The sequence below is a fragment of the Anguilla rostrata genome, chromosome 4 (assembly GCF_018555375.3).
Source record: "Anguilla rostrata isolate EN2019 chromosome 4, ASM1855537v3, whole genome shotgun sequence".
Classification (NCBI taxonomy): domain Eukaryota; kingdom Metazoa; phylum Chordata; class Actinopteri; order Anguilliformes; family Anguillidae; genus Anguilla; species Anguilla rostrata.
The window spans coordinates 41,234,751-41,250,902 of record NC_057936.1 but is presented as its reverse complement, the minus strand read 5'-3'; the positions used below and the strand labels follow the sequence as shown (position 1 = coordinate 41,250,902).

The 16,152-nt window shown below is 40.4% G+C and overlaps 1 protein-coding gene across 3 annotated transcripts in view; it reads left to right on the top strand.

Annotated features, from left to right (window-relative positions):
• Nucleotides 1-1,666: 1,666 nt before the first annotated feature.
• The window catches only part of map3k15 (mitogen-activated protein kinase kinase kinase 15), a 97,606-nt gene continuing 83,120 nt past the window's right edge, over nucleotides 1,667-16,152 (top strand). For 2 of the 3 annotated variants that reach the window (XM_064332676.1, XM_064332675.1), the window contains exons 1-2: nucleotides 1,667-3,306; nucleotides 5,577-5,716. In XM_064332676.1, the coding sequence (XP_064188746.1) occupies nucleotides 3,000-3,306; nucleotides 5,577-5,716 (447 nt within the window). In that variant the 5' untranslated portion in view covers nucleotides 1,667-2,999. The remainder of the gene's footprint in view (nucleotides 3,307-5,576; nucleotides 5,717-16,152) is intronic. The other variant, XM_064332677.1, reaches the window with a different exon arrangement.

The window sequence follows — 16,152 nt, the reverse complement described above, 5'->3', positions numbered from 1 at the left end:
ATACAGTATATACAACCAAAGCTTTTAAGTGGAAGAGTGGTAATAAGTAAATAAACTAAACAATTCCTGCAGAAATTAAGTGTGGTTGCCGCCAATGCAAAATCGACTTTACTCTTGTACATTCTGCCTTGGTAAGGCAGTTTATGCGAGTGGCAGAGGTGAGGCAGTTTGACAGGATGGCCTCTATATATAATGTGAGCATAGAAAAAGATATTTGAATTTCCCTTACCAAACCAGTTGGATATCCAAAATTGTTTTGGTCTTGAGGTCCATCATTGTGTAGCTACTGAACTGGTAGCTATGGTGTTGCTAGGGTGTTGCTATAATGTTCTAGGCAGTTGCTAGGGTATTCTACATGGGTGCTAGGATGTTACTAGGTGGTTGCTATGGAGTTCTAACCAGTTGCTAGTGTGTTAATACGTAGTTGCTATGGTGTTCTAAGTGGTTGTTAGGGTGTTGTATGTGGTTGCTAGGGTGTTCTAGGGTGTTGCTAGGTAGTTGCTATATTGTTCTAGACAGTTGCTAGGGTGTTGCTAGATGGTTGATGTGGTGTCCTAGGCAGTTGCTAGGGTGTTCTAGGTGGTTGCTAGGGTGTTGCTAGGTGGTTGCTATGGAGTTTCTAGGTGGTTGCTCGGGTGTTGCTAGATAGTTGATATGGTGTTCTAGGTGGTTGCTAGGTTTGTGCTAGGTGGTTGCTATGGAGTTCTAGGTGGTTGCTATGGTGTTCTATGAGGTTGCTAGGTTGTAACTATGATGCTCTAGTTAGTTGCTAGGGTGTTGCTAGGTGGTTGCTATGGAGTTCTATGCAGTTGCTAGGGTGTTAATAGGTGGTTGCTATGGTGTTCTATGAGGTTTCTAGGTTTTTTCTACGATGTTCTAGGCGGTTGTTAGGTCTTCACCGAGTCCAATGAGACAACCCATAATTCTCTATGACAAATGGTTCAAAAGTTATGAAATATCAAACATCGGCCAATCAGGAAAGGGGGCGAGGCTAACCTACACCAATGGACACAGGACTCTACCGAGTCCAATGAGGCGTCCTGCAACGCTCTATGACAAGCGGTTGAAAAGTTATGAAATATTAAAGATCAGCCAATCAGGAAAGGGGGTGGGGCTAATCTTCACCAATGAACAAAGGACTCTCTACCAAGTCCAATGATGACAAGCAGTTCAAAAGCTATGAAATAATAAACATTGGCAATTTAAATGAATGGCGGAATGGTCACCCTTTGATGTCAATGTGCTCTGTCTTCAGCTGCTAGAGGGCATTGTGGTATCACGAGGGTCAACATTCCACCATTCATTCTCTATCGAGCAAAATTGCCCACAAAAAGTCGGATTTTTAAAAAACCGTGCACCGAAACTTATAAACAAAGTAATAGCACACCATTCCCGAAGAAGCCGCTAGATTATGACATATTGTACGTGTATGTGGTGCAAAAACTCTGGGAGGAGTAGCGGTCCAAAAAATGGGTGGAATAAATAATAATAATATGTGAGATAATAGTAGTGTGATTGCCAAAGGCAAGGTGGTGAGCCACCAAAACGTTTGAAGACTTTCACTTTCAAAACTGGCTAATGTAGGGTTAACAGATGAATATCAAGAAATGAATTCATCATGAAACGGGGTGGTGTATGCCATTGTTAGAAACTCTGGCGCTGCCTCCGTTGCATAGTCATGTCGAAAATCTTATTTGGCATTCCGCTGTATGCAAATTGTAAAAACGAAACAAATTAAATAATAATAATTTGCTTCTTGGATTAAATGCTCCAGTATCCGACTTCACTTTGGCCTTTTGAGGTTGTTACATTATACGATTAAGGCTATGTTAGGCTACTATGGAATCCGGAAATATATTTCGCCATATGTGAGCCTCCTCCTTGGCACCATGCCAGCGAACGGGAACTCGAGACAAAATATTTGTTTCTAATTCTTGCTGATAATCTGGTCAAAAAGTGGATAGTTCCAGAATCTTCGGTGTCGATGGTCAGCCGACTATGTCCAACACCGACGTAACTCGGAATAACTTAGTTTACTCGCCCGTCGCGAATGCAGGTGAAGCTTTTTATTCTAGCCAACCGAACTGTAGCATTTCAGAACCGCCTTCCAGAAGGGAAAACATCGAATTGAGACTAAGGTGTTTCGGAAATATAATGAATGACGAGCCGGACTTTTTATTTTGAAGTGTATTATTAACGCTGTGAAGACTTGGAAATTCTTTTTTAAAAGACATTTTTTCCTCCATTTATCAGTTGCCGGCTACTGGTAAAGACGTAGGCTACTCAAAGTTCAGGGAGCGTCTGCCTGACGGGCATTGCTTTCCGCTGTCTTGAGCGCTTCGCTTTTGCTTTGCCAACAGATGCCCGTAAATTTCATATCTCCTCGTGTTGTCGAATAAAGGATTCACTCAAGTGAACCAGTTGTCCTTACAAGATCAACATGTGTAGGCTACTATGAAAAAAATGTAAAGTTTTCTCAAAAATCGCTCCGTGTTAGGCAGTAGCGTGTTAGAACTCGCATAGAACATTGTAGCGTATCATCTAGGAACTTGCTTTGCTTGTTTTAAATACATATTAATTGAAATGCATTCAATAAAGAAGGCGTGTACACTAACTTTTCAATAACACTGTTGACGCGGCTATTGCATGGCACTTATATGGGAGAAATTTTCTGATTCTTGCTTCTTTACGCAATTGGAGCTTGAAGTCTCTCTCCCCCCCCCCCCCTCTCTCTCTCTCTCTCTCTCTAAAAATGTAATCTAGTTACAACTGGACCAAACAGATTAGACAAACTACCTGACCCGAGAATAATTGTGATGCGGACGAGATGACAAAGCGCAAGATGCAGGGTAGCATAAACACGCGCCTCCCCAGGCGTAAGGTGCTCGTACCGCATAGCGAGTGAAGCACCGTTTTCAGGAGAGAGAACTCAAATTTTCGTAGCCTACTGGCAAAAAAATTAAGAATAAGGAGGTGGGGAAATAACTGACTGAATCGCAATGGAGGTCGCTCCTTGTCAGCCAGCAGCAGAGACCGGGGGTGACCACACCGCAAGCATTTTAATGACAGCCGGCGTGGAGAGAGCGGAGGTCGCCAGCCCCAGCCTGCTGTCCAAGCAGCGCTCCCTCCGGGCGGTTTACGTGCTTAATGACGGATTGAAGGCTGTGGCCGCTAACAGTCCAGAATCCGGCGCCCTGCAGTGCCTTCAGCGAGCGTGCGACGCCGAGAGTGCAATCCTGACTACCGTTACTTTCGGCCGACTGGACTTTGGGGAGACCACGGTATTGGACACGTTCTATGATGCAGGTGAGTTAATTTGTCGGGCGACGGTGTCTGTCTCACCGGCGATGCGTGGCCAGCACGGCATGCGAGTATGTGCTTGTAGGAACCTGGAGCAAATTTACGAACGTAGGCTACATTATGCTTTCGATGAACAACTTGCGATATAGCTAATACCGTTGGTCTACACCTCCAGGACAGACCTCCAGTACCGACGAAGTACCTTTTGTATAGTATAGGCTACTTCAGTGGAAATAAAAACTAGATGTTGCGTGTTTAACTCACATATCTATAGGCAGGCAAACTTTCATTTTGGGCTAGTTTTTTCTAAAATATTTTTGTTTCTTATATTGTATCAATGTGTCATATTTAATGCGCCTCACCCATATTTTATGTACTAAATCACAATCCTAATCTACCTAAATTTAATCACGCCCAATCACGCGCAGCCACATCACACTTACTGATATTTTGGTTGTTGATTCTTGCTACCGGGTGTTAACTGAAGAAATGCAGTGGCTCACACATAGATAATTATCACATAGATAGATAATTATTTTTATGTTTATTGTAACAGCCAGCCAGTGAGTGACAGGTGATTAAAAAGTGACGATCGCTGTTGCACATTCTTTTTCGGTGTATGTAGCCTATCTTTTTGAACTTGTACAGTATTTAGGCCTACAGGGATATCACCAAATCTATCAAATTAATGTTACAATATAATCTAGACCAGGGCTGCATGACCCTGTTCCTGGAGATTTACCGTCCAGTAGGTTTTCACTAAAACCCTAACAGAGCACACCCATTCAACAAATAGAGATGCTAATTAGTAGAATCAGCTGTGCCAAATTATGGGGAGCCATTTGTAAGAAGTTGCACACATTATAACCCTGCTCAGTTTTTGCACATTTAGGGTAAAAATGCACTACAGTTCTCAAATGTCACTTTTAAAAACATTTACAGAGAACATTGTAATCACTTTTCCAAGAGTAATGTTATGCATTGAAGGAGGATTGGAAAATTATATATTATATAAATGTTAATGTTAAATATAAATGTAAAATGTAAATTTATAAATATAAATGTGAATGGTAAATATGTAGATGTAAATCTAATTGTACAAACACCATTAGCAGCATCTTAATCAGCTGCCTCAAAATGGCTAGTCCAGGCAAATTAGCTGATGTCATTGAAGGAGTGTTTCCTGCTCTGGTAAGAGCTGCAACCAGGTATAAAATAAAACAAACTTTAAAATAATGTTTGTCTGTGTCCTTGTTATTATTTTTTATGGTAGTTTGGCAGAAAACCTTTTCATTTAACATTTAAAATTACGTTTATATTTAACATTTACTTGTAAGATTTACATTTTAATGTAATTTTCAATCTTGCTTTAATTCATAACATTTCTTTTGTAAAAATGATTACAATAATTTAGACAAATTTTCCTATAAATGTTTAAACAAAGTTAAATTTGGAAATTTTAGCACATTTTTTTTATACTTGGTGATGCTAAATGTTCAGAAAATTGAGCATGTTTAGAGAATGTGCATCTTTTTACAAATGGCACCCCATACCAAATTAGGGTTCAAAAGAAATCCTACAGCGTAGAGGTATAGGTAGATCTCCAGGAACAGGGCTAAGCAGCCCTTGGCTGTCCCAGCAAGCCTGACGGCATGACGTTTCTAGTGCATCAAACATTAAAAGAGGTACCAGAGCCCTTGTCTGACTGCAGTATGCCCAATGTGATGGCACTATAATTTGCAACACAACTCCAGGAATAGCAGCCGCTGGATGGTTTATCTCCTGCTTCTTTTAATAGCTCTCCGCTCTCATAGCTTGTAAACTGACCCCACTCTTGTTTTAATTTTATTCTATTTATACATATCCTGCCTTGGCTTGCATTGAGCTCCACACATTGACAGGTTGTGGATACCTACATAGCGAAAAGCCTTGTACCTCCAGCAGCGAGCATCAGGTCTGCCTTTGACCATAACTTCAACATGTTACAATTCCCTTTTGACATATTGAGATTATTTTTATTTTTATTTATCTTTGTTTAATTTTATTAAGAAAAGTGTTTTAAAAGTGGTTCAAGCATCATGCTTTCTGAGTATTTCTTTTATATGTATATTCACATGATTCTCTGATATGAGTGATGTGTGTGTGTGCTTGTGTTTGTCTCATGTAACTGTGGAATATTTTGGCGGTGCTCATGTTTAGTTGTGTGTGAGTGCATGTGGGTATGCGTCAGGTTGTGTTTGCGCGTCTGTCTTTCTGACTGTCTCGTGTGTCCTCAGACATCGCTGTGGTGGACATGAGCGATGTGTTCAGGCAGCCCTCCCTCTTCTACCACCTGGGTGTGCGGGAGAGCTTCGACATGGCCAACAATGTCATCCTGTACCATGACACTGACCCTGATACCGCCCAGTCCCTCAAGGTCTGACCCCTCTCTCAGCTGCACATGCACACACATACAAACCTACATTCACCTACTCATAAATAAACATCACACATGCACACATACATACAAACCTACATACACCTACTCATAAATAAACATCACACATGCACATATACACATGCACACATACATACATACCTACATACACCTGCCCATAAATAAACATCACACATGCACATATACACATACATACAAACCTACATACGCTTGCCCACATCACACATGCACATATACACATGCACACACACATACAAACTTACTTGCATAAAAGCTATGTGTCCACTTATCCTCGATCATCTTTACCTGCAGAGTTTCACTGACCCTAGATCAGCTGTACCTGCAGAGTTTCACTGACCCTAGATCAGCTCTACCTGCAGTGCTTCACTGACTGTAGATCAGCTGTAAATGCAGTGTTTCATTGGCCCATTGATCAGCTCTACCCAAGTCCTGATCTGATTGTTTTGCGCCCTAGGAAAAATGAAAAATGCTGCCCCAAATGCTGTGTCGGGGGAATAACAATATAGCCTTACACGGGGCACCACTTATGTCAGGATTATACTGCTGTATTCTCACATTAGGCACCACTTTTACATTACAGTTATCTAGATTATCCAACCACAAATTTGAAACTTCAATTATTAGTGATCAAATAATTAAACCAAAGATTTACGATAACCTGAAGGATATATTTCTGGATAGGCTATTTTGATTCTCACATTCTGGCAACATCAAAACGGACATGGGTTTAATAAAATCATTTATTAAACAAACATACAAACAGAACATACACAGAGTAATCTAAATGGGGAAACTATGCTGAATACAGGAAGGTAAGGGTGCATATCCTTGTGTATGGTTGCGTGTGCGCATGTGCCCCTTTGTCTGTAGACGAAAGGGGGAAGGGCAAACGGCGAGTTGGTCGCGTTTGTGTGGGTTGCGTCTATATATGTACAATGTAATCGGAATGACTAAATAACTTAGCTTAGCTATAAAGGAGTATTGCTCCCGGTAGTGCCGGAGAGGGAAGCGTAACTTCAGCTCTTAAGCAATACATGTAACCAGGCTAGACTATACAACGAGTGTGGTGTCGTTAGGGTTGGAAAGTTAGTCGGGGAGAAAGAGAGGGAGAGAGAAAGACTACACATATGATTGTATTCTAAGATTACATCGCCAGCGCAAATAATTTTAAAGGACAAATTGGGAACACACGTCACATTAAACTCAATACAGACTAAGCTAAACTTCTGTTGCCTCGAAAGTTTGCTCAGTCTTACTGTCCTCCATTCACGCAGGTAGTGGCCTCTGGTGGTCGCTGTGGGGGTCCTGGCATTGTGAAATTGTGGAGGTTTCCAGGTGTGAGGCGCACAAGTCGAGTCATTGTTCTGTAGCAGTGGCAATGTTGCCACCCCGACCCCCCGCCCCCCGGGCGGTCGTCAACAAGGTTCTTCTTCAGCTCAGCGCCGGGTGTACACTGATTTCCATGCAGGATGGATTAGGCTTAGTCAGTTAAATCGGCAGGGCCTGGTTACTGCATACAAGGACTTTATCTGTGTGTTTAGATAAGTCGGTGGCAGCTGCAATCTTAGGCATTCTGCAAACCCCTTTGAATTAGAGTTCTACAGAGTTGTGAGAGGCCCATAGAAGTTCCACAGTATGTGGGCACTCAAGGGACAATGCACTTTGGGTGACGATGCAGGAAGAGACCTTGCTGGAAGAGAGAGAGCGATTGTTATCCCTCACTTTTATACCTGTTTGGGGGCGGTCTTCATTCTCGTGTGACAGATTTAGAATGTTGCGAGTGTGCAGATGATGCCATCAGATGTGCTTACAGAGGGTCATTATTTTTATATGGATGGCACAGACTGACCGAGTGTAACTACAGCTGCCGCTGTTCAACCTCACCCACTCCTGAATCTCTTGCCACCTTCTGAATTGTGCTCCTAGGTTTATTCTAGTTTGAGAGCAAGATCTATCCAACCCTCTTTTCTTCTTTTTGCCATTAGACAGTGCCAGCGATGCAGGAGCAGGTTGTTTTTCCTCCACTGCTGGAACTCTCAATATTTGCATCAAGCTCAAGATACTTTTGGTCATATAGTGTATCTGGACACCGCTTGGTCGGGGAATGTTTTTCATGGTTTCGGCTACGTCCCTTAGTTTCAGTGAAGGCAAATATTAAAGCAATGACATTTTAGACTATTCTGTGCTGACAACCTTCTGGCAACAGTTTTGGGAAGACCCTTTCCTGTTTCAAACTTGAACAGCCTGCACAGAGCCCTGACCTCTACCCCATCCTACACCTTTGGGATCAATTGGAAAGCCAACTGCGAGCCAGGCCTAATCGCCCAGCCAGTGCCCGACCTCACTAATACTTTTCTGGCTGAATGGAAGCAAGTCTCTGCAGCAATGCTCCAACATCTAGTATTAAGCCTTCCCAGAAGAGTGGAGGTTGTTATAGTAGAAAAGGGTAAACCAACATATTAATACCCATAAGTTTGATTGATTGATTGATTGATTGATTGATAAACCTGATACTATATGGCCAAAAGTATGTGGACACCTGACATCCAACATCTCATCCAAAATTATGGGAATTCAAATGGAGTTGGTCTGCACTTTGCTGCTATAACAACCATGTGTCAGGCCGGTGCAGGCCAATCAAGTTCTTCCACTCAGTTCTTGACAAAACCATTTCTATATGGACCTCACTGTGTGCTCAGGGGCATTCGCATGTGGAAACAGGCAAGGGCCTTCCCTGTTGGTGAAGTACCATATCATCTATGTGATTGTATGGTGTAGCATTAAGATTAGCCTTTATTGGAACTAAGGGTCTTAGCGCAAACCAGATACTTTTGATCATATCGTGTTTGTGTACTGTTACGTGAACATTGTTGATTGGTTCATGGTGTGAACCGGCTGATCTTTTTGATAAATAATCATTTGATCACTTTGGTAAATGGTAAATGGACTGTATTTATATAGCGCTTTTATCTATATATTTATATATCCAAAGCACTTTACAGTTGATGCCTCTTATTCACCCATTCACACACACACTCACGCACCAACGGTGAAAGGCTGCCATGCAAGGCGCCAGTCAGCTCGCGCCAGTCAGCTCTACATGCCCAGGGTGGGGGATCGAACCGGCAACCCTCCGACTGCCAGACAAACGCTCTTACCTCCTGAGCTATGTCATAAGGTGTTCCCTTACAAAAAAGTTGTCCATATTTATTTTTTAAGGATACTTACGTACATCAAGTTGATTATTTAAAGTACTTTAGAAAATTTAACTGGGCCATTTTAAGTATATTTAAAGTATTTACTGAAACCATACTTTAACCCCTTAGTGTACATGCCAAATCTGGCCAATCTTTGCCCATTTAGGGGGTACTCTATTTAAAGCTTTATAACTCCAGATCTGAAAACCACGGAGAACTCTCACAACACACAAACTCTCACGTCACCACTGTTGCATTCATCACAAAAACTACTAAACTACCATGAACGCTATAATGTATATAACTGAATTATTTTGAGCAGTAATACTTATATAGCGATGATGAAATATTATTTGTGTTCAGAAGATAGAGACAGAGACAGTAATTCAATGATACAGTTCTCTCCACTTCTGTCTTACTCCAGAAAACAATGTCAGCTAGGTCTATCAGCAAACATATGGTTTAGCACTGCTCAGAACTCCTCAATAATAATATTATTTTCCAAGAAATTACGAAAAATCTTTGATAACGTTTCATGAGGTGCAGTGTCTTGTACTGCTACTACAGAGTGAATGCGTAAATGAATGCGATGATAAGAAAATATTTCGGTTACGCTGACCTATAAAACGCTATTCCAAAAGCAAAATTAGACATGTTATACATTGTTAGAAAGCTTATACTCTCACCTACTGAATAAATGAATTGTCCATCGGCCAGACTGTACTAAAATGGGCGACAATGCGGTAAACAACATGTGTGGCATTACGCACAGCTATTTTGGAAGGTACCCAGGCATCACAAATGCGCGTATATTTAGCAAAAAACGGATTGTCCAAGACAATATATGACCACTTAGTCTCAAAAAGGACATCTCTATGCATAAAACCAGTGGTAAGGTTGTATATTTATTCAGTGTTTAGTCACAGATATTGACTGTAGAATGACATGGTATAATTTTTGAAAACTTTGTCTTGTTAATTTTGTTATTCGGTGAGCAGAGTTTTCACTGCTGTATTGGCATATCTTAGGGCTATTGTTGGGTTTATCTTGTTGCTATGACGGAATACGATTTTTGAGTGGCGAAAGAATATATTTATGAATGCCCAGATGGGTGGGGGGTGTAGCTGCAGATGAGACTGCAGAGAGGGGGTGCTTGTTAAATGAACGGCCAGAGTGACAATGGTGGCGCTGCAAAACTCTGTATTCGGCATAGTTGTCGTGTCTTGTCTACTAATGAAACTAAAACAAAGCGTTTATTTTTTCAACTCATACTTTGGTTGCAGGAGCAATGAATGTCTGAGTTGAACAACCACTAGGTGCCGACCACTAGGTGGTGTGCACTAAGAGATAAGTATTACACTTATGAACTACTTCTAAACTTTGTATGCTTGAGTGGTATACTTGAAGTACACTAAATGACCACCCTCTTTTTCCTAGTTTGGGTCATGATCCTTAGTTCCAGTGAAGGCAAATCTTAATGCTACAGCATACAATCACAATCTAGATGATACAATTCTTCTCCAAAAGTTTGGGAAGAACCTTTCCTGTTTCAGCATGACAATGCCCCCAGGCACACAGCAAGGTCCATATAGAAATGATATTGTTGAGAACAGTGTGGAAGCACTTGACTGGCCTGCACAGAGCCTCAACCCAATCGAGCAACCTTTGAGATTAACTGAAAAGCCAACTGTCAGCCAGGCCTAATCGCCCAATCACTGCCCAACCTCACTAATGCTCTTCGTTGGATGTTGGATGTCAGATGTCCACATACTTTTGGCTATGTAGTGTATTTTAAAATCGTCATCTAAATTTACTTCTGTGAAAGTACACTTTAAGTACACTGGCAGGTATTAAGTAAAAAGTGTACTTAAGGCATACAGTCTTCTTTTTTGTAAGGGTTGATAGCTATGCACTTCCAGCCAAACTGAATCGCTTTCACTGGGGTTGTCAGACAATGCCATTGGAATAAGCAAGTCCTCTGCATCCAGATGCATGCTTAAAGTGACGTTAGCTAAATACTATTTAAGCTAATCATTCTAAATAATCACTTGATAAACATTCAGGTTGCATATGATGCCAGAGTGTTAGATGTTGTGGTTAAATACCCCAAGAACACAAGTTACATTTGAAGCAAATGTGATTTGTTCCCGCTTCATCACAGGTGACGTTACTGATGAATGGCTTCTAGGTGACTGTGGGTAGGTTTCATGGTAATCTCCCATCTAGATTACTGCAACTCCCTCCTTGCACGCCTGCCAGCCTGTGCCATACAGCCACTACAACTTATCCAGAATGCTGTTGCCTGACTTGTCTTCAACCTTTCCAAGTTCTCTGATGTCACTCCCCTGTTGAGGTCCCTCCACTAGCACAGGGACACTTTGACACTCCCAGGACAGGGGATTGAACCAGCAACCCTCCGACTACCAGACAACCGCTCTTACCTCCTGAGCTATGTCACCCTTTGTGTTGAAAACACGAACTTGGGCCCTGGTTTTACAATACAGAATTTGGGGGTATAAACACGGTATATGATGCCATACTGCAGCTCTTTCTTTGATATCAGTTAAGCATGATCACTCCTTGATATCTTTATAAAAAGATACCTACTGCAGCTTTAAAGAAGAGGCTTCTTTCATTCAGAAATTTACAACAGAATAAATTTATGTCATAATGATCATATGCAGTTTATATGTAATACATAAAAATACAAAAATTACACGTGTGAGGTAGGGGAGGGGTGTCTTTGCTGTCCTCATGAATAGAATCACTAAAAATGACAACACCAATTATTTCAAAAGAGTACGTATTACAATGTTATGCTATACTATGTTCTATATATGTATGAGTATATATAATAATTTATATATAAATAAGAAGACACATCCACAGTTATGTGTCTGACATTAGCTCTAACATAATAGGCTAGCCTTTATGGTTGCAATCGTAGCTAACTAGTATTTATGGATTGGTTTTTGGTAGCCACCTTGCACTAACTAAATTAGGCCTACATTATCATAATATTGTAATATCTCTTCTGAAACAGTGAAATAAAGCACTTATGATCGATATAGTCCAATGGTTTTATGTCTAAATTGAAGAACTAGCCCATGAGTTGGATGCTACACAAACAAGCACAAAACTGTCCAGACCCACAGCGCAACTGTACTAACTATATAGTTAGGTAGCTATGGCATGTCCTCACCTCTGTAACATTATTTGTTGTCCTCCGTGTGTCCATACATCTGTATCGCTGGTTGTAGCTGTGTGTCCTTAGGTCCTACTCATGCGTGCAGGATAGCATCTGTATGCGTGAACTAGTTTAACTAAAGTAGGTGATCCGTACGCGCTAGCACGACGCCTTTATCTGTCTGCATCTCCCAAAATCACCACTTCGAATGGCACGACATTTTTAAGCATGGCTTTATCACCTAACGTTACTTTAGCTAACCCTTACTTTTCGCCTACTCCTACTAAACGAAGCATCACCTGTGCATGCATCCCATTTCACCTACTCCTACTAAACGAAGCACCACCTGCGCATGCGTCCTACTAAACGTCCCTCTCAGATCGTCCGTGAGTGAGTGAGTGAGTGACTCACTTGCCATACATACCCAGCGCCATGCCAGTGGTTTATGAAAATGTTCCAAAGTAAAATTGACATGAAGTTTTTCACAGTGATTTTTACCACCTTGCTATAATGTAACACTGCTTTTAATATGGTGCAATGAATGGGCCCAAACTATAATGTTATTGCAGGATTCCACTGACCATGAAGTTATGGTCCTGAACATTCCATCGCTATGCAAATAAGCATTCCTCAGCTGCACTCAGGAATGTTGAGTTTGGTGGGACATTGATGAGACTATTGATGTCCTTGAGTGTCCTTGAAATCACTCCTGAACTACTACATTGTGGTGGAACCTCACACTGGTCAACTGTTGCCCCTCCATCATGAACCACTTTAGAAGCTCATCAAGAAACACTAGGATTTGTTCTGGATGATAGGCACAGATGACTGCATACATGGCACTGGATGGGCCATTTTTAGAATTGCACAGAATGTGATGTTCCCAGCACACTGTCCTGGGACTTCAATTTTAGCTCTCTGACAAACTGCAGTTCTACCAAGTAATCTGCCTTTTCTTAATCATATTACAGCCAGTGTTATCTACAAAACATATTTATATTAGATGATACTGGGCTCTAGCCCCGTCATCCGCTAATAAAAGCAAACTAAACAGTAAATCAAGTGCAATGTAGTACAACTATATAACATTCACGTGCATTCAGATTGAAAGCAATATAGTTCACTGGTATGTCTTTTGGAATATTGGGATAGCAGGTATACCATCCCGCCAAGTTATGGTGGGGCGGCACTTTTCAGGGTTTCCCACAGAAATAACCACAATAACCACAGACTTTCAGCCCTTTAAAACATTAATTTCTGTACCTTCTGACCCCATTTCAACAGACAGAGTTCACACACAACTTCATACTTCCGCAAAATAAAGCCTGTTTCTTCCTTCTTCTTTTTCCTGCCTGATCATCACAAATGCTCTAGGCCCACAAACAAAACGTCTCTCCATTGGACATTTAAGCTACACCAGCCACTAAAAATATTACATACACATGCAGAATGGACATATGTATTTTTAACCAAAAAAAATTGGCACCCGCTGCAAGTATTTCCTTAGTGGCACACTGGTAACGCACCTGCCTATGGGATCTTTGTGGCATGGGCAAGCTCAAGAAAATCTCTAATTTTTTACTCATGTTTGTTTACTAACTATTAATTGTCTTTTACTCTAAAACTATTTCTTTTGCAACTGTATAATCCCTGTGGGAACTCATTTATATTCCAGAATTCCATTCTCTTTCATTTCACATGCAAATTATGGATGAGTATCGATCGTGTCCAAGAGAACACAAGACCGAATACAGACAGTATCTAAAACGACTGAAGGGATGGAAATATTTCGCCAAACGTATAGACTGTATTATGACATACCATCGACACGTTCGGTTAACCAGCTAGATTTGCTTGCAATTTGATAGCAAAGGGTAGGATACAGCCTGGCCATATCTAAGTAAAACTTGAGCTGAATTAAGGTTGAATTGAGCTAGCCTAGTCTTTTATGTCTAAATGTGCAACCTAGATTTGAACTCCTTTAGACATCTACATTACATCTATATTCGGGCTTGTGCTCGCTGGGCTACCTACTTTAAAAGCACAAGCATATGACGGCATTAAAGAATGACTTATTATTGCAAAGCCGTTCATGGCCATTTAACTAAGTAGGTATTTATAACGTTATTCCCTTGTGCAATATTGACATCCAAATTATATCAGAATGTTCAATGCAAGTGCCACGCACGGGGAGCCATATGCATTTCATGACGGCAGATTTATTGATTATCTTACAAAGTTACAACAGCTGACCGCTGTGGCGTTTCTACTGTTTAACAACTTTTTTAACTAGACTAATTTAGCTAACATTACTAGAAAACGCCATGTTTCTCAAATTTAATGTTAGCAAGCCATCTATCTACTGACATACAAACAATTAGTACATCTGTCTCGTTTACAACACCCCATTAAAGCACTTTGATTTAATATCATGGCAGACACAGTCATATAGTAGTCGTTCAAGTGAAAAAAGTACATGTACGCACAACCTCTTTAATGCATTTCAGACACTCGTTTATCACCATACATTACTATGATTTTACAGGTCTGTTTTATATATTGGACAAAGAGCAAACTCATCTTGGTCATGGTTAGTATGCTTTCTGTAGAATAGTCTGTGGTTATGTCAAACTTATTTGACAGAAAGCATATTGTTTAAACCATTCAATTAATTTTTGGTCAGTTCTGGTATTGTTATTTTATAATATGCAAATTTTGCTGGGAAATATGTATATGTATGCTATTGTCCAATGTGAAGTGTCTGTTTGCCACAACTGTTGTAAGGTCAGCTAGGTAGCTGAGGAAGAGACCAAAGAGGAGTCCTAGGTACAACTAAGCATATAAAGATGCCGTGTAAACACAAAAGGTGGATCTCAGAAGAGAAAACAGAAAACTGACCAGGAGACCAAGGGTAGACAAGTTGCCAGCTCGGGAGCTTAAATTTAAGGAGACAGCTGATAAGGCACGTCGGATGTCTGTCAAATAAGTGAGTACATATTGATACAGGACTTCTCAAGGGGAGTTTTGTTGGGTTTTTCATGGTGCCAGCCTGTTGGAGTTTGCATTTGTCCACCGTGCCGTTTGTCTCAGCAATTGTTTTTCATATATATAGCTTCAGTGCTAAATGTAAAAAAAAATCATACTGTAAGAATTCACATTCGCATTAGGATAACCGCAATCCACAAGCATTTCTTAAAGGGTTAGTTCGCATTTTTTGACCCGGGTCCGCGGAGCTACTCATCACAAATCCTCCTATGAATCCTGCGTTAACACAACCTCTCAGTCTGATACAAAGAAAATAAATTTAAAAAATAACTAAACAATAACTAAACAATATGAAGTTGCCCAGTTCCCACCATCTACTATCAGTTGTGATTTTGTATGTTAAGCCAAAGACCTTATACCAAGGTATAGGAACATCTAATACATTTTCCCATTTGTCCATAGTCCTGTATGGAAGGGTTGTCTATGCATTTTTCCACAAAAAGTAATCATAAATGCTTTTATTTATTTTATTATTTTTAAGCCATGTAACATTTTTTCATATGTGGCCAACAAACTAATTCTTGGTATACTTCTTTATGAACTGCTCTTTTCCATTTTTGTGGGATGGCTGCAATAAGTTGATTAAACATTTGTAATGAACATAAATTCCCATACAGTTTAACAAATTGTTCCTGGGACAGGATTTAACCTCCTAAATCTTTTTAAACATATTCTCCCAAAATACTGGTTTGCCATCAATCAGAATATTTGAATTGAACCATAACATTTGTTGTAAAAAATGTTCTGGCTGTTCTGGAGGATAATACTGTAAATGTAACCAACTTTTAATAGTGTCTTTCAGAAATGAAGATAAATTGTGAAATATAGCATTTTCTATTACATTGTAGTGTTTACTTTGTAATTGCATAAACGGAAATAATGCATTATATATTGGATGTACATTCTTGAGTAACCTGCTGGAGAACCAACTTGGATTAGATACAATTTCTGCACTAAAGCTTTCA